Here is an 18329-nt window from a genome sequence, read left to right on the forward strand (position 1 = left end):
ACAATCTCTACCTTTCAACTTTTATGCTTGGACCAGTTAATTTACTCACTAACAATACCAAAAACGCAGGATTTTCTTCAACGAGAAAGAATCAACACCGTTGTGGTCTCTTTGATGTTCAAAACTCTTTTTACCTTCTTCTTCTAATTTTGCTGGTTGAAACAATGTGAAAACCAAACACGTAGCGGTAGATCCCTAGATTAGAAGTCTCTGCATTTTTTGAGATACTTTGCCTTACCTCAGATACATGTCCTCATCTCCAAATGAGTGAGCTACAGAACCTGTTAGATGCGGAGTTTCTATTGGCCCAGATCAGATGTGTTCTGTCAAGTTTTAAGATTGGATAGTTGTTCTTGCCAGTCTATTACAACTTTCCGAGGTAAAAATCTTTTAGGTTTCCACCGTTATCACTTACTTTAATGCGTCACATTGACATATTTTTTTTAAAAGATATAAAAGACTTATGTAAGATTGTTCTCTGTGTTTGGTGTCCTGCAGATCTATCAGACATTAGCATAACAGGAGTTTTCCTGCAATGGTTCAGCTTCTCTCCAGCACTCCTGCAATGGTTCAGCTTCTCTCCAGCACGCTTTATTTCAAGCGTTTTTCCCTACTTAATGTTCTAGGTGGGATTGACGAGGAAGTTAAAATGCCCTTCTTTGTTTTCTTCGTTATGATGTGAATATAGAAGAGGTACACTGTGTGATCTTTATTCTTGATTATCTTCAGGAAAAGGGTGTGTCTTTACATACGACGCTGTTGGATCATATGAGCGAGTTGGATACGGTGCACAAGGTTCTGGTTCCACACTTATCATGCCTTTCCTTGACAACCAGCTCAAATCGCAAGTCCCCTTCTGCGCTACCTAAACAGGCTTGTTGATATTCTTCATTTTTCTTTTTCTTATAAATCCGACCATGTACTCACACGTCTGTTTTTGGTAGGTGCATGTATTCTTGGCCATGGAAGATACACAAGGATCTAAGTGAAGAGTCGAGATGTTTGTTCTGTTGGCTGGTGGGGACTCGAGGAGGCTGCTTGCAGAGCCAAACTCAAAAGGCCAAGGTTCGGTCACATCTCTTCATCTTCCTCAGAAATCAGAAAGCCACAATTCTTTCATTCTTGCTCAGATTCTTTCTTGTGACCCCTGAGGCCGATGATCCATGTTGTTATTGATGTAATCCAGTCTCTGCAGCAACACCTTTATCCTTAAGATTGATTGGATAAATCCAGTCTCTGTGATTTCAGGTTTTTAACTGCTGACAAAGATAGACGGTGATTCAAGAGGTGGTGCTGCTTTGAGTCTCAAGGAAGTTTTTGTTAGTCTCAAGGAAGTTACTTTGTTAATGTGAAATGTTTCGAATTGTACATTAAGTATATAAATGGCTGAGGTATATCTCTCTCATTCTGAATCTGTATATTGTTCATACATTTGATCTGATGGGGTCTTCACTATTATTATTGCAGGACAGAGAGCTATTCGAACCAGTAGCTACAAAACAAAGCAAGCCGCAGGAAATATCAAGTTACTCTTACCGAAGCAAGCACATGCATTGTAAGTCGAATTTGTCTTTTAAAAGTTGTTGTTTTTTGCTTCTTGTTTACAATTTAGATGTTTTATGGTGTTTCTCTAGTAGGTGTGGAGAATTAGGGTTCCTGGAGCTTCGTACTCAAAGCCATGTGTCCTTATTTATCTATGGGCCAATTTACTCGGTCAGGGTTTGTTCTCAGACCTCTGTTTTATTGGCAAACCCTCTTCTCTCTCTCTCAGATGGACTAACTCCTTTAAAGCATTTCTAATGTTAATCAGATTGATAGAATTGCTCGTGTTGCCTTCGATGCTGCTCGGAAACGGCGTGACAAGCTGTGTTCTGCTGCAAAAGCTAATATATTGGAAGTATGGTTGATAATTACGTTTTCTTTTACTTGTTATCCTCTCTCTTGTTTCATTTGGAACACATATAACACTGATGCCAATGCAATTTTTTCTCTGCAGGCCTCAATTTTATGGAAGAGACGAGTAAGAGAGCCTCTGAATATCCTGATGTTGAGCTGTCAGATATGTATGTTGACAATGCTGCCATGACCCGCCAACAGGTAAATTCTTTTGCCAAACTAGTCATCCTTGATAGTTGTTTTGAAAATTATGTAAATGATTATTATGGGTTGATTGTTTCAATTTTCATATATATGCAGTTTGAGACCATTTTTGTTCACAGGCTTTTATGTTGGTTGATGGAGCTTCTTCCAATACCGGAGAATCTATCGTACTCGGCAGGGTTTGTTCTCAGACCTCTCTTTTATGGCCAAATGATTTTGTCTTATTCATCACTTCACCACCGTCTTTGTTGTTTCTTGTTCGATTGCTCTAACTTCCTTTTTTACGGCATCTTTTGGCCAAAGCGTGGGGATCACAGGTTATGCAACTTTTGCTTTTTAATGGTTGATACTTTGACGTTTGATTGTGCTTAGTCCTGGTTATGCAACTGAATTCCATCTCTTTTGTTATACACTGAAGCCATTACTCGGTAAGGGTTTGTTCTCTGTTTTGTTATTATTGGCAAATCCTCTTCTCCTCTTCTCCATTGACTAAAAACATATCACCTGACGATTTTGTTTGTTCTCGGTCTCTCTCTCAGGTTCCGAGCCAGCCAACACTGCAGTCAAGTAATGTCCAAGGAGATGGGCTTGTTAGCCTTCTTCAATCGGGCTCTTACTTAGGCTCTTCTCTAATCCAGAGGTTTGCTTTTTTTATACATCTTCGCATATAATTTGGTCTCTTTCCTCTTCACTTCACCATGTCGTTATTGCTTGTTAGATTTGTCATTCGTCATCTCTTGGTGGTGGTCCACTTTTGTTGCCGGGTTTGGGAGGTGAGTGCTTCTCTACTGCTGTTTCCAGTCTATCAAATTAAGAGAAGGTTAGTTTGCTCTTCTTAGTATCTTTTTTTAACTTTATAATACGAACTTCCAACATTATTGTATTGTATTATTGGATCTGATGAGTTTTTTTTTTCTCAATGCAGAGGAGTCCTTGAAGTAGATGTTATGATACTTGACATACCTCAACAAGTTCGTCTGTGAGTAAAATTCCCTCTTTAGATTTTTTTTTCATTCTCATTATAGAATTCTCTTGTCTTCTAACTCGCAATTTCAGAACCGTTTGAAGAAACTGAAATCGGAGCATGGAAAGGTTCAAGTGGAGAACCTTTCAATATGGTATGTATTCTAATGATTTTTTTTTTTCCTACACTCTTAAACTTTGTCCTCTTTGTTTAACTGTTATTTGTATTCAGTATCTTCTTAATGAATCTATACCTCTCTTTTATGCAGATCGTGGAGGAACCGAGGGAGGGGGACTGATATATATATATATGATGAAGTTCGTACCTTTATGTGTGTGTTTTGATTGTATATCCACAGGCTGGCATCATTGTTCGTGCTTGTGCTGGTTGGAATTCTAGGTTTGCCTTGAACGTTTTCCCAAAGGTACACTCTGATATGGTAAATCTTTCTTCTGGTCTGTCATCTTTTTAGGTTTCTTGTATGCTACATTTTTTTTTATTATCTTCTTTACTACAACCATATGAGTTAACCTTTGTTCTGTTATGTCTCAGTTTATCTTGGACTTGAAGGGATGCCTTTTATCTGTCGTCCTCGGTTCCTGTTACCTCTTTGATGGTCTCCTCTTTCCCTTCTACATGAAATTTTCTATAAATGAAATTTGTCAATTATTTGATGGTTGAGATTGTTCTTAAATGCTTACTTACAATTATTGTCGCTTATCATAGCAATTTTGCAGATTGTACTTGATGAGCTACCTAGTAGGATTGATGGGTGGAGGATTGGCTGGAATCCAAGACTCTTGATGGACAAGGAAGATACGCAACAGAAGGAGCCAAGTGCAGAGCCGTTGTTTGTTCACTTGACTAGTGTAAGACGACTGCTTGCAGATCAAACTCAAAGGCCAAAGTTTGTTTTTTTCTGAGCCGAGCCAAGTGCAGAGCCGAGTTTTTTCTTCAGTGTTTCCTTTTTCTACCCATGAGCTATTTAGCGTTTGTTGTTGGTTAGGTAATCTTGACTGAACTGTAGCTTATCATAGCTATTTTGCAGATTGTACTTGATGAGCTATCTAGTAGGATTGATGGGTGGAGGATTGGGTGAAATCCAAGGCTCTTGATGGACATGGAAGATAAACAACAGAAGGAGGCAAGTTGTTTGTTCTATTGACTGGTGGAAGACTGCTTGCAGATCAAACTCAAAGGCCAAGGTTTCCATTAACTGTCTCTTCATCTTTCTCTTGAATTAGCTTTTCGTTCTTTCTTTTGCTTATTATGATTCTTCTTGTTCTGTGATTTCAGGTTTTAAACAGCTGATTCAAAAGGAGTTAATGAGTATGAGGAATCAGAACTAGAAGGTTTGTTCATTTTTCATTCCGGGTCTTAATTAATCTTTCTCATTTTGAGTTAGCTTTTAGTTGTTTCTTTTGCTTATTATGATTTAAAAGGAGTTAATGAGTCTGGGGAATCAGAATAAGCTCCGTTCCTCTTCAAGTATCTTGTTCGTTTTCTTAATTTGGTTTTTAAAGTATACACAGACCTTTGTTAGTTTTCAATGCTGCCGCTGATCTCTTGCCCACTGATCTCTTGCCCAAGAAGACGATTCACACCTACCATTGTTTGATAGTTGCTACATTAAAAACTAACAAAGGTTTGTTTCTGAATCTTCATCTGCTTTTCTTTTCTTATGGTATGGATCCGACAATCAGTGTACTATGTTTTGACATTTTTCTTTCTGGTAGGTGCATGTTGGCCATGTAAGATACACAAGGAGTCGATGATCCATCCATGTAGACATCAATCGAAGTAAGTAAGCCCTACTACTCACTCTCTTGCCTTTTCTTCATCTCAGATTAATGGATATTTTTTAATTAATTTCGAAATTCTAAACCTGATTTTACTTTACACAGTTTGTTAGGATTCTCTTGGCGGTTCTGCTAACAGGTGAGTCTCCCAGTTGTTAGAAGGTTTGTTCAGTCTGTTAGTGACCAAGCCGTTGGAGTGGGAGTCATTTGGGGAGTCATTTACCTTAATACTTTGACGTTTGTTGAGTCTGTTAAGTGACCAAGCCGTTGGAGTGGGAGTCATTTGTGGAGTCAGAACAGATCAGCAGTTAATCCTTCCCTATATTTTTTTATTAGGATAATGATTTAAGTCGTCAAGTGAAGAGCCCAGATGTTTGTTCCGTTGATTGGAGGAGGCTGCTTGCTGAGCAAACTCGAAGGCCAAGGTTCGAATTTTTTTCTCTGTTTTATTTCTGCTCCAGAGCTCAAATTAGGATTCTCTTGTTTTAATCAAAGCTATAAGATTTGGTAATTGGCTCGGAAACATTATTCTTGACTAAAGTGTAGCTTATCATGACTATGTTGCAGATTGTACATGCTGAGCTATTGAAATTGATGGATGGAGGAGAAGAAACAGCATGTATACATGCTTTTTCAAAATACAATGTCGATGCAGTTATCATGGATACTAAGATGAGCTTCTGTACTTTCTGCAGCTCTGGTGACAAAGCTAGATGGTGATTCAAGAGGTGGTCCTGCTTTGAGTCTCAATGAGGTTTGTGTTATTCTTCTTTGATAAATTATTTCTGAGAAAAGTTACTTAGTTAATGTGTTAGACTATTTTTCGAATTGTACATTAAGTATATAAATGGTGCAGGTTATTGCCAAACTGGAAGGGGTTGCTGTCATTCAGTACTATTGCAGGTAATTTTTGCTTTCGCGTGTAAAATTTGTATCTTTGTACTCTTGTCGTGTCAATTTTGTTGTTTCTGTTCTTAAGAAAGTTTATTTTGTCAATTACCAGGCGACAGTTGATGAGTCCCTCTATAATCTTGCTGGAGAGCTAGTATGTATTTGATGTTCTTGTTGTTTGTTTTAAACATGGAATTCAAAACGTGAATCCAGAGTAATGATGTTTGCTTTTCGGGTTTCTTATCTTTGGTTTGCTAGATGGTGATTCAAGAGGTGGTGCTGCTCTGAGTCCAAGGAGGTTTGTGTTATTCTTCTTTGACAATTTTTTCTGAGAAAGTTACTTAGTTATTGTGTTAGACTATGTTTCGAATTATACATTAAGTATATAAATGGTGCAGGTTATTCCCAAACTGGAAGGGGTTGCTGTCATTTAGTACTGTGCATTACGGCTATTGCAGGTTATTTTAGCTGTCGCGTGTAAAATTTGCATCTTTATACTCTTGTCGTGTCAATTTGCAGGCGACAGTTGATGAGTCCCTCTATGATCTTGCTGGAGAGCTAGTATGTATTTGATATTCTTGTTGTTTGTTTTAAGTGGGGAATTCAGTACGTGAATCCAGAGTAATGATGTTTGCTTTTCGGGTTTCTTATCTTTGGTTCCAGCAACAAGAAGTCATCACTCGATAAGAGGTGGAGACTGCAACATTGATTCTGGTTTTCTTATTTGATAGAGTCACACAATTGCCTTATTTGATTAACACGACTCTGTTGCAGGTCCTCCTTCAAAGAGCAAAGTCCTCATGTTGCTTAGTTCTGTAAAGAGCATACCTGAAAGGCATGCCAGTTACTTGATGTTTGGTGAAAAACTTGTCAAAGCTTGTTGCATTCATCAAAAGCACCCAGTTTGATATTGTGGTACGTAGACAATCTCTACCTTTCAACTTTTATGCTTGGACCAGTTAATTTACCTTTCAACTTTTATGCTTGGACCAGTTAATTTACTCACTAACAATACCAAAAACGCAGGATTTTCTTCAACGAGAAAGAATCAACACCGTTGTGGTCTCTTTGATGTTCAAAACTCTTTTTACCTTCTTATTCTAATTCTGCTGTTTGAAACAATGTGAAAACCAAACACGTAGACGGTAGATCCCTAGACTAGAAGTCTCTGCATTTTTTGAGATACTTTGCCTTACCTCAGATACATGTCCTCATCTCCAAATGAGTGAGCTACAGAACCTGTTAGATGCGGAGTTTCTATTGGCCCAGATCAGATGTATTCTGTCAAGTTTTAAGATTGGATAGTTGTTCTTGCCAGTCTATTACAACTTTCCGAGGTAAAAATCTTTTAGGTTTCCACCGTTATCACTTACTTTAAAGCGTCTATTACAACTTTCCGAGGTAAAAATCTTTTAGGTTTCCACCGTTATCTCTTACTTTAAAGCGTCACATTGACATATTTTTTTTAAGAGATATAAAAGACTTATGTAAGATTGTTCTCTGTGTTCGGTGTCCTGCAGATCTATCAGACATTAGCATAACAGGAGTTTTCCTGCAATGGTTCAGCTTCTCTCCAGCACGCTTTATTTCAAGCGTTTTTCCCCTACTTAATTTTCTAGGAGGGATTGACGAGGAAGCGTTTTTCCCCTACTTAATGTTCTAGGAGGGATTGACGAGGAAGGTAAAATGCCCTTCTTTGTTTTCTTCGTTATGATGTGAATATAGAAGAGGTACACTGTGTGATCTTTATTTTTGATTATATTCAGGAAAAGGGGTGTGTCTTTACATACGACTCTGTTAGATCATATGAGGGAGTTGGATACGGTGCACAAGGTTCTGGTTCCACACTTATCATGCCTTTCCTTAACAACCAGCTCAACTCGCAAGTCCCCTTCTGCTACCTAAACAGGTTTGTTGATATTCTTCATTTTACGTCTCTTTTTGGTAGGTGCATGTATTGTTGGCCATGGAATATACACAAGGATCCAAGTGAAGAGTTGGATGTTTCTTCTGTTGGCTGGTTGGGGCTACATCTCTTAATCTTCCTCAGAAATCAGAAAGGACAAGGTTTGGTCACATCTCTTAATCTTCCTCAGAAATCAGAAAGCCACAATTCTCTCGTTCTTGCTCAGTTTCTTTCTTGTGACCCCTGAGGATGATCCATGTTGTTATTGATGTAATCCAGTCTCTGCAGCAACACCTTTATCCTTAAGATTTATCGGATAAATATGCCTTGAAGCCAAATATGCCTTGAAGCCATTCAAAGCTGCCGCTGATCTCTTGCCCAAGAAAGACGATTCACCTACCATTATTTGATAGTTGCTACATTGAAAACTAACAAGGTTTGTTTTCTGAATCTTCATCTGCTTTTCTCTTCTTATGGTATGGATCCGACAATCAGTGTCTCTTTCTCTTTATCATGTCTCTTTCTGGTAGGTGCATGTTGGCCATTTGAATCCATCCATGTAGACATCAATCGAAGTAAGTATGCCCTACTACTCTCTTGCCTTTGCTTCATCTCAGATTAATGGATATTTTTTAATTAATTTCGAAATTCGAACATCTGAGTTTACTTTACACAGTTGTTAGGATTCTCGTGGGCGGTTCTGCTAACAGATGAGTCTCCCAGTTGTTAGAAGGTTTGTTCAGTCTGTTAGTGACCAAGCCGTTGGAGTGGGAGTCATTTACTTTAATACTTTGACGTTTGATTGTGCTTAATCCTAGTTATGCAACTGAATTCCATCTTCTTTTTTTTCTTCTTGATGAATTCAGATATGGTGCAAGTGAGGATGGGAGGACCTTGTTATTTCTCTTTAACTACTCGCTTCTTATTTACTTATTTGACTGATTCTAGATGGTTTTTTTTTTATAAAAAAATCCATGGGTTGATTGATGATTGTCTCACTAATTGTAGGGAAAGGAGTGTCACAAACATAGCTGCTAGCTAGCTCTACCAATCCATAAATGTAGACCATGAGCAACGTCCAAGAAGAAGAAGAACCCCTCCAGGTCTTGTTTCAATCATCCTTCACTATTGTTTAAGGTCAACTCTACTATTTTTAACCATTCTTATATGATTCTTATATGTTATTGCAGGATAAAGAGCGGTGTTAGAACCAGTTGCTACAACACATAAAGCAAGCCTTAGGGAATAACAACTTTCTCCTACCTACCAAAGCACGCACAGAGGTAGACAACAAGGCCGGGTTCTATATAATTCTTTGTGAGATTGTATTGTTGTTAAGTGAAATCATGAGAGGCCATTCTAATCCGTTTTCTTCTTCTTCTTCTTGTTCATTCAGCACTAATCTCCGGGATGAGGACGTCTTAGCAGATTAGCTAGTCTGCTAAGAAATCTATCTGCACTCATGCCAAACAAACCAGTCACGGTTTTTCTCAAGCCAAAGGCATTCATCAGAAAAATGTAAAAAGGTACCTCACATTCTTAATAACCATTATGTTACCCAAATATGGTTTCACGTTCTTCTTGTAATAGGTTTTTGTGTGTGTGTGTGTGTGTGTTGATGGCCTTACTGCAGGGAAACGAACGTTTAAAAAACATAGCCAGCTAGAACTATCAAAACTGATTCAGCAACATCAAGACACGTGGGAGCCAAATTGTTACAACATCACTCTACTCCACTCCATATCTCACTGCGTGATTAAAACTCTTTCCTCCTCATCACTATTTTATGACCAAAGATGGAAAAATCCTCTTCTTGCTCTGTAAGTAATCTCAAAATCATCTGCTTTTCTTTATTTTGTTCTGTTTCAAGTTTAATTAACTTCAAACTGATTCTAGTGGTTGATGTTTTTTTTCTTCTAATTTCATGTGTCTCCCTGACTGCAGGGCAGCGAGTGTTACAAACATAGCTGCTAGCTCTACCAATTCAAGTATCTTTTTCCTCTTCAAGTATCTTGTTCATTTTCTTAAGTTGGATTTCAAACCACGAAATAAAGGTATTGATTTTTTTTGTTTTTTTAATAGTTTTGAAGCATCGTGTGCATTCGTAGAAATGACTCAAGAAGTGTGTGAACATGTGATGATATTCTATTCCGTAAATCAATCCTCCCTGATGCCCTCTTTGTTGCAGCCTGTAGGTTGTGTGCCGGTTTATACAGCAGGGACTAATGTAGAACCTGCAGATACTGTTTAAGAGCAAGGTCGAAAAGAAGCTCAAAAGAGTAATGTCGATGTAGTTATCATTGATACTGTAGGGAGGCTACAGGTAATCTTTCGTCTTTGATAGTCATTGTTGTATCATATATTTATTGCAGAGTTAGTCATAAAACTGAATCTTTGTGACAGATAGATAAAGGCATGATGGACAGATAAAAGACGTCAATTAATTTCTGAATCCCACAGAAATATTACTAGTTGTTGATACCATGACTGGACAAGAAGTTGCAGGTAAGCTGTTTGTATTTTATATATAGATATTTTTTTTGTCTTCTTTTTTTATTGACTATAAACTGTTTTCTATGCTATGGAACTTGATATTATCTTTTTTGGGTTATAGGTTGTTTGAAGACTGCTTCCAGCGAAGACACAATAACTGGTGGTCAACTGAGATATGTCTTAGTCTTAGTCTTGATGGTCAACTGAGATAAACTTTGTTATTATTATGTCTTAGTCTTGATGGTTAACTGATATAAACTTTTTTTTGCAGTCAGAGGGAGACACAATAACTGGTGGTGACTTGTAAGTTTATTGGTTTACTAGGAAGCAGCTAGATTCACAGTTAATGATGATCTTGTTCACACAATGTTGGTGAGTTCTCCTCTTTATATTGGTTTTCTATTTTCTTTACTCTTTTCTAGGGTTATTCATCTGTAGCTAACATATAATCTGCCCTGTTATTACAGCCACTTCCTCTGGAGCTTGGACCAGGAATTTTGGGAAATATCTTCTATGGAGTTCAGGTTAAGTGGATTTAAATTCTTGTCAGAAATGAAGTTCTATGATTTGTTTTACCATTACAAAATGGCAGACTCTGGCTTCTCACGATTCTTTTGTTTCATATCTCACAGGAGGCCTTTTGAAGAACTATTGCCAGAATATCCGGTCCGGTGATGTGTACAACCCTCGGGGGTGTTTCTGTCCCAGTTCTTGACAATGATTGTCCTTGGGGACTAGTTCCCAGCCCAATCAATTTTGGTAATGTGTTTTGTTTGACTGCATATGTCTCTCTATTAAAGTGTTCATTTGGTCTTAATTTTGATGGTCAACTGAATTCAATTCAGTAACTTATTAAAATTGGGTTGGTTGATAATATGTATGTCAGAGCTGGCCCTGTACGCACGCTTGGGACAGTTGCATCAAAGCTTGCTGCCGATACTCCTCTACTTGCTGGGCAGGTAATTACTACATTTAAAAAAGAAAAAAATAGTGATAGTCAATTGAAGATGTGTGTTGTTGATTGATTTCTTTTCCTGTTTTCAGTGTGTCCTTGATCCCTTTTCCCTGGTGATTCTGGCCGTGGGAAAACTGTTATCAGTCGGGCACTTTCCAAGGTAGGTTGTGGCACTTTGGTTTTGTTCCACTTAATTACTGGATATGTTGAATTTCCAAAGCTAATTTGTTCTTATATACACAGTACTCCAACTCCGATGTTGTTGTGGAGAGAGAGGAAATGACATGGCTGAGGTATATCTCTCTCGTTCTGAATCTGCATATTGTTCATACATTTGATCTGATGGGGTCTTCACTATTATCTAAGTCCAACTACTTTTTTTATCTGTTCTTATTATTGCAGGATAGAGTTCTATTAGAACGAGTAGCTACAACACAAAGCAAGACGCAGGAAATATCAAGTTACTCTGACCGAAGCAAGCACAAAGGTCAATAACAAGTCAAAGAGGTATCTTTTTGTCGTGTTCTTATAAACCTATGAGGGTACAATTGTTTCCTCCGATTTGATTTAAAATATGTATGTTGTTGTATATGTTTGTTGTCCTTATCTCACTTCTCCTTACTTTTCTTCAGTTTATTGACACCTATGTTGCTTTGTTTTCTAGGCTGAAATGCCTGTCGACAGTGGATATCCTGCCTATCTAGCAGCATGTTTATCATCTTTCTATGAACGGGCTGGTAAGGTAAAATGTCTTGGTGAACCAGACCGTGATGGAAGTGTTGCAATTGTTGGTGCAGTTTCACCTCCTGGAGGAGACTTTTCAGATCCTGTGACTTCTGCAACCCTTAGTATTAAGCAGGTAATTATGTCGTTCATGGCTGCCTCCTTATCTTTCATTGTAGATGTACATATTTATATATCTCGATTGAGGTATACCAGATGGTGTTTGGTTTAAGAACTGCCGCAGACTCGTTTTAGCACTGTTTATGTGTTTTCTTTTTCTTCTGCAGGTCTTCTGGGATTTGGACAAATAAATCTTGCCCAGAGAAAACATTTTCTCTCTGTTAATTGATTGATTTTCTACTCAAAGTATTCAACAGTATGCTTACATATTCTCAGTTCAAACCTGTCTTGGTTTACTATCTGAAAGTATATAAAAAAGTTGTTTTTTTTTTTTTTTCTTCAGGCATTGAAATCTTTCTATGAGAAGTTCGATCCAAATTTCATCAACATCATCAGGACAAAGGCCAGAGAGGTTTTGCAGAGGAAAGACGATCTTGATGAAATAGTCCAGGTACGTGTCACTTCCTTGCATAAGTATCAATGTCCTAACTAATGACCTTTTGTCTCAGCGATATACATGTTAAGATTTTGAAAGATAGTATTGGGACCTAAACTTGACTTGAGTTATAGAAACAAATGAGTCTTAGCTCATAATTCTTTCTGAAAGGAATTTATTTAACCCACACATTGTGTTTTGCGTGCAGCTTGTAGAAAAAGATGCGCTAGCAGAAGGTGACAGAATCACCTTGGAAACAGCTAAGATACCGAGGAAAGACTACCTTGCTCAAAACGCGTTTACACAGTAAGATTTGTCGTTTTGGTTTAGTTCTCTCTCTTTCTCTCACAACGGGTTATTTGCTCTTAAACCTTTTGGATCTGTGGCAGATATGACAAATTCAGCCCTTTCTACAAGTTCGTGTGGATGATGCGTAACACCATTATCCATTTCTACAGCCTCCCAACCTGGTAAATAAGATGAGAGATGATTCATAAATGATCTACTATGCTAAGTATGGATTTATGTCAATTGGTTTGTCTATAACTCCATTAAATGTTGTCATACATCATTATCCATTTCTACAGCCTCCCAACCTGGTAAATAAGATGAGAGATGATTCATAAATGATCTACTATGCTAAGTATGGATTTATGTCAATTGGTTTGTCTATAACTCCATTAAATGTTGTCATACACAGGCGGTTGAGAGAGCAGCTGGAATCTTCGGTCAAAAGATTACTTACAACTCTCATCAAGCACCGCTTGGGAGATCTTTTCTACCGTTTACTGTAAGCAAACTACTTGTTTTCCCTCAATTTATCTTTGGATTTGTTACATAGCGCTCTAATAAATGTTGTCATACACTATAGTTGTTGCCATACACCGTCGTTATTTCCATTAAATGTTGTCATACACCATCGTTGTTTCTTGTTTGCGATAGATAGAGATCATGGATTCGTCTAACTTCCTTTATCTGGATTCGTCTAATCTCATAAACGTGATTGGTGGAGAAACAGAGGGAGCCAAGTGCAGAGCCGAGTTGTTTGTTCAGTTGACTTGTGGAAGACGACTGCTTGCAGATCAAACTCAAAGGCCAAGGTTTGTGTCTTTCTGAGCTGAGCCAAGTGTAGAGCCGAGTTGTTCTCTTCTCTGTTTCCTTTTTTTACCCATGAGCTATTTAGCCTTTGTTGTTGGCTCGGTAATCTTGACTGAACTGTGGCTTATTATAGCTGTTTTGCAGATTGTACTTGATGAGCTACCTAGTAGGATTGATTGGGTGAAATCCAAGGCTCTTGATGGACATGGAAGATACACAACAGAAGGAGCCAAGTGCAGAGCCGAATTGTTTGTTCAATTGACTGGTGGAAGACTGCTTGCAGATCAAACTCACAGGCCAAGGTTTCATTATCTGCCTCTTCATCTTTCTCTTGAATTAGCTTTTCGTTCTTTCTTTTGCTTATTATGATTCTTCTTGTTCTGTGATTTCAGGTTTTAAACAGCTGACTCAAAAGGAGTTAATGAGTATGAGGAATTAGAATTAGAAGGTTTGTTCATTTTTCATTCGGGTCTGAATTTGTTAGGACGTTAACAGTCTCTTAATCTTTCTCATTTTGAGTTAGCTTTTAGTTGTTTCTTTTGCTTATTATGATTTCTTCTTGTTCTGTGATTTCAGGTTTTCAACCGCTGGTTGAAAATGAGTTGATGAGTATGATGAATCAGAATTAGAAGGTTGGTTTACTTGTTACTACTAAACCTTGTTTTGCTTAGCACTATGGTGTGTCTTCTTTATAGTTTCAAGATTTCTCCTTTATCTTGTGTAACTTGTGGATAATTTTGAAGCTTGTGTCCTTTTGTAAGTTTTACTTGTTATCAACAAAGAAGAAGCCAATACACTTTACAGTAAGTTTTACTTGTTATTACTAAACCTTGTTTTACAGGGATTTGATCTGTTTCTGTTCATTCTTAGTTAGGCTTTATTGGTTTTATTTTGCTGCATGCTTGGCTTGGTCACCGTTTAATCCCGCTAAGGACATTAATTGTCTCTTAAACTTTCTTTTGAGTTAGCTTTTTGTTGGTTCTTTTGCTTATTATTATTTCTTATTGTTCTGTGATTTCAGGTTTTTAACTGCTGACAAAGCTAGACGGTATTTCAAGAGGTGGTGCTGCTTTGAGTCTCAAGGAAGTTTGTGTTAGTCTCAAGGAAGTTACTTTGTTAATGTGAAATGTTTCGAATTGTACATTAAGTATATAAATGGCTGAGGTATATCTCTCTCATTCTGAATCTGCATATTGTTCATACATTTGATCTGATGGGGTCTTCACTATTATTTAAGTTCAACTACTTTTTTTTTAACTGTTCTTATTATTGCAGGTTAGAGAGCTATTCGAACCAGTAGCTACAACACAAAGCAAGCCGCAGGAAATATCAAGTTACTCTTACCGAAGCAAGCACATGCATTGTAAGTCGAATTTGTCTTTTAAAAGCTGTTGTCTTTTTGCTTCTTGTTTACAATTTAGATGTTTTATGGTGTTTCTCTAGTAGGTATGGAGAATTAGGGTTCCTGGAGGTTCGTACTCAAAGCCATGGGTCCATATTTATCTATGGTCCAATTTACTCGGTCAGGGTTTGTTCTCAGACCTCTGTTTTATTGGCAAACCTTTTACTTGTTTTCCTCTCTCTTGTTTCATTTGGAACACATATAACACTGATGCCAATGCAATTTGTTCTCTTCAGGCCTCAATTTTATGGAAGAAACGAGTAAGAGAGCCTCTGAATATCCTGATGTTTCTCTAGTAGGTATGGAGAATTAGGGCCAAATCCTCTTCTCTTCACCATGACTATATCACCTAATGATTTTGTTCTCTCTCTCTCTCAGGTTCCGAGCCCAACACTGCAGTCTAATGTCCAAGGAGATGGCCTTGCTAGCCTTCTTCAATCGGGCTCTTACTTAAGCTCCTCACTAAACCAGAGGTTCGTTTTTTTACATCTTCGCATATAATATTGGTCTCATTCATCACTTCACCACCATCGTTGTTGTTTCTTGTTCGATTGCTCTAACTTCCTTTTTTATCTGGTGGTGTTTCAGGTTTTGGGTTTTACGGCATCTTTTGGCCAAAGCGTGGGGATCACAGGTCATGCAACTTTTGCTTTTTAATGGTTGTTACTTTGACGTTTGATTGTCCTTGATCCTGGTTATGCAACTGAATTCCATCTTTTTTTCTTCTTGATTAATTCAAATATGGTGCAAGTGAGGATGGGAGGACCTTGTTGTTTCCATGGCGTATTTCTCTTCGACTACTCTCTTCTTATTTACTTATTTGACTGATCCTAGATGGTTTTTTTTAATAAAAAATTCCATGTGTTAATTGATGATATTCTCACTAATTGCAGGGAAAGGAGTGTCACAAACATAGCTGCTAGCTAGCTCTACCAATCCATAAATGAGACCAGGAGCAACGTCCAAGAAGAAGAAGAACCCTTCCTTCCAGGTTTTGTTTCAATCATCCTTCACTATAGTTTAAGGTCAACTCTACTATTTTTAACCATTCTTATATGCTATTGCAGGATAAAGAGACGTGTTAGAACCAGTTGCTACAACACATGAAGCAAGCCTCAGGGAATAACAACTTTCTCCTACCTACCAAAGCAAGCACAGAGGTAGACAACAAGGCCAGGTTCTATATCATTCTTTGTGAGATTGTATTGTTGTTAAGTGAGATCATGAGAGGCCATTCTAATTCGTTTTCTTCTTCTTCTTGTTCATTCAGCACTAATTTCCGGGATGCAGACGTCTTAGCAGATTAGATAGTTTGCTGAGAAATCCATCTGCACTCAAGCCAAACAAACCATTCACAGTTTTTCTCAAGCCAATGGCATTCATCAGAAAAATGGTAAAAGGTACCTCACATAGTGGTTCAACCATTCTGTTACCCAAATATGGTTCACGTTCTTCTTGTAATAGATTTTTTTTTGTGTGTGTGTGTTGATGGCCTTACTGCAGGGAAACGAGTGTTTCAAAAACATAGCCAGCTAGAACTATCAAAACTGATTCAGCAAAATCAAGACACGTGGGAGTTAAATTGTTACAACATCATTCTACTCCACTCCATATCTCACTGCGTGATTAAAACTCTTACCTCCTCATCACTATTTTATGACCAAAGATGGAAATATCCTCTTCTTGATCTGTAAGTTTTTCTCAAAATCCTCTGCTTTTCTTTATTTAGCTGTGTTTCAAGTTTAGTTAACTTCAAACTGATTCTAGTGGTTGATGGTTTTCTTTTTAATTTCATGTGTCACTTTGTCTTACTGACTGCAGCCAAGCGAGTGTTAAAAACATAGCTGCTAGCTCTACCAATGCATGAATGAGACCATGAGCAACGTCCAAGAAGAAGAAGAACATCTCAATGTTTTGTTTTAAATCATCCATCAGTGTTGACTAAGTTCAACTACTGTTTTTAACCATTTTTATTTTCATGTGTTGATTGTCTCACTGACTGCAGGAAGATCATCATTCGAGACTAGAGACCATGTGCAAACGTTCAAGAAGAAGAAGAAGAAGAAGTACCCCTCAAGGTTTTGTTTCAAATATACTATTGTTCAAGTTCAACTACTTTTAACCATCGCATGATAAAGTGCTGTGTTAGAACCAGTAGCTAAAGCACAATGCAAGCCTCAGGATATAACAAGTTACTTCTACTGAAACAAGCACAGAGGTAAACAAACTTCTGCTTTTCTTAGCCTTAGGGTTGATGATGACCAAAACAATAACGACATCAATAGTATAAACCCACACTCATCTTTGTGATGCTGTTTACTCTTTCTCTTTTCAGCTGATATGGGACCGGGCTCTTGGACTGCCACTAGAGCGGCCAAAGAGTGTAAACATGTCCTCCAAAAGGTGAAATTTTGCAACTTCGTCGGGCGCTTAAGCTCTTCTACATCCCTCTGGGTGAGTCTGTCGCAGCTCTTGAAAAATATTGTCCTATGGAGTTCCAGCCCAACAAATTTGAGAGATAGAGACAGAGAGAGATCGTTCCAATGGCGACAAGAGAGCAACATGATGATGGTTCGAATCTACTACTCTACAGATAACAGATCTATGAATTGTGAGTCGAATTTGCCTTCTAAATTTGTTCTTGTTTCTTTATTTTTGATTGAGACTGAGATTTTGGGTTTAATATGTTTCTGTAGCTATGGAGAATTAGGGTTCCTGGAGCCTCGAACCTCAAAGCAATGGGTTACTTATTCCAGATAGAGTATCTATCTATGGTCCAATATTACTCGGTCAGGGTTTGTTCTCAGACCTCTCTATTATATTATCGGCAAATCCTCTCCATTGACTATCAATCACCTGATCATTTTGTTTGCTCTCTCTCTCTCTCTCTCTCATAGGTTCCGAGCCAGCCAAGGTTGGTTTGTTTGTTCTCTTGTCCTTTTTGTGTAATTTTACTTTACTTAGATTACTCTTCACTTCATCATCGCTAACTCTAACGGTCTAACCTCTGCTCTGCTGTTACGTTACCGTTGGTCGTGATGTGCATGATGAAGAAAGATGATCATTGTGGCGTGAAACGACAATGTTTTAAAAATTCTGGGAATTGGGCTTTTGGTGTTAGTTGGCGGCCCATATCTTCTTTAGGGTCCATTAATTGAGATGCTGTCGTTTTGGAGCATCGTCTCCTTCCTTCCCCTTTGTCTGAAATCAAAACGGAACAGAGGAGTCAGGACTGAGCTTTGGTATTGATTAGAGGTACCTCCTTATTCCTTCTTCTTCTAAATCTCTATGATTCTTTTTTTTGTTACTGAGTTGTGGCGTGTGATTTGAATTTTTTTGTCTTCTGGTTCTCAGAATTGTTGAAGCATTATAATGTCGATGAGAGAGCAAACAAGTCAGAGACAGGTATGTATCTTTTTTCTTATTTGTTCTTTTTATAAAT

General features: G+C 37.9%; 1 protein-coding gene across 25 annotated transcripts in view; it reads left to right on the forward strand.

The window, feature by feature from the left end:
• LOC104788265 (V-type proton ATPase catalytic subunit A-like) overlaps positions 1-18329 on the forward strand; it is a 29087-nt gene that overhangs the window by 2824 nt on the left and 7934 nt on the right. The window contains exons 1-77 of one of the 25 annotated variants that reach the window (XM_087451449.1): positions 239-379; positions 499-626; positions 730-877; positions 945-1065; positions 1249-1391; positions 1468-1555; positions 1635-1713; positions 1811-1897; positions 1997-2097; positions 2197-2528; positions 2640-2740; positions 2819-2920; positions 3026-3079; positions 3157-3218; positions 3333-3488; positions 3617-3680; positions 3791-3933; positions 4113-4269; positions 4361-4416; positions 4597-4709; positions 4801-4864; positions 4969-5002; positions 5200-5288; positions 5431-5482; positions 5559-5617; positions 5720-5766; positions 5867-5908; positions 6013-6052; positions 6153-6212; positions 6350-6444; positions 6529-6669; positions 6781-7091; positions 7275-7435; positions 7521-7587; positions 7703-7821; positions 7940-8096; positions 8191-8235; positions 8337-8402; positions 8669-8763; positions 8851-8943; positions 9057-9186; positions 9294-9480; positions 9605-9714; positions 9849-9983; positions 10064-10165; positions 10275-10525; positions 10621-10677; positions 10786-10912; positions 11040-11112; positions 11198-11268; positions 11352-11401; positions 11511-11615; positions 11773-11967; positions 12295-12402; positions 12596-12693; positions 12777-12857; positions 13088-13177; positions 13406-13487; positions 13630-13787; positions 13878-13933; positions 14062-14117; positions 14507-14649; positions 14761-14848; positions 14929-15007; positions 15124-15186; positions 15266-15360; positions 15476-15670; positions 15781-15878; positions 15955-16047; positions 16158-16287; positions 16391-16577; positions 16709-17105; positions 17223-17498; positions 17584-17676; positions 17785-17801; positions 17941-18142; positions 18242-18292. In XM_087451449.1, coding sequence (XP_087307575.1) covers positions 11779-11967; positions 12295-12402; positions 12596-12693; positions 12777-12857; positions 13088-13177; positions 13406-13487; positions 13630-13787; positions 13878-13884 — 813 coding nt within the window. In that variant the 5' untranslated portion in view covers positions 239-379; positions 499-626; positions 730-877; ... (48 more) ...; positions 11511-11615; positions 11773-11778 and the 3' untranslated portion in view covers positions 13885-13933; positions 14062-14117; positions 14507-14649; ... (13 more) ...; positions 17941-18142; positions 18242-18292. Of the gene's footprint in view, positions 1-69; positions 380-498; positions 627-729; positions 1066-1233; positions 1392-1467; positions 1556-1634; positions 1714-1810; positions 1898-1996; positions 2098-2196; positions 2529-2639; positions 2741-2818; positions 2921-3025; positions 3219-3332; positions 3504-3616; positions 3681-3790; positions 3934-4101; positions 4270-4360; positions 4417-4506; positions 4560-4596; positions 4710-4800; positions 4869-4968; positions 5003-5199; positions 5289-5430; positions 5483-5558; positions 5618-5719; positions 5767-5866; positions 5909-6012; positions 6053-6152; positions 6213-6273; positions 6316-6349; positions 6445-6528; positions 6670-6780; positions 7156-7274; positions 7436-7520; positions 7588-7702; positions 7822-7939; positions 8097-8190; positions 8236-8336; positions 8403-8526; positions 8557-8668; positions 8764-8850; positions 8944-9056; positions 9187-9293; positions 9481-9604; positions 9715-9848; positions 9984-10063; positions 10166-10274; positions 10526-10620; positions 10678-10785; positions 10913-11039; positions 11113-11197; positions 11269-11351; positions 11402-11510; positions 11616-11772; positions 11968-12294; positions 12403-12595; positions 12694-12776; positions 12858-13087; positions 13178-13405; positions 13488-13629; positions 13788-13877; positions 13934-14061; positions 14118-14506; positions 14650-14760; positions 14849-14928; positions 15008-15123; positions 15187-15265; positions 15361-15475; positions 15671-15780; positions 15879-15954; positions 16048-16157; positions 16288-16390; positions 16578-16708; positions 17106-17222; positions 17499-17583; positions 17677-17784; positions 17802-17940; positions 18143-18241; positions 18293-18329 lie in introns of those variants that run through there. The other 24 variants (XM_087451463.1, XM_087451461.1, XM_087451467.1 and 21 more) reach the window with 24 other exon arrangements.

This window comes from Camelina sativa, chromosome 5, assembly GCF_030686135.1.
Source record: "Camelina sativa cultivar CO46 ecotype springtype chromosome 5, ASM3068613v1".
NCBI lineage: Eukaryota > Viridiplantae > Streptophyta > Magnoliopsida > Brassicales > Brassicaceae > Camelina > Camelina sativa.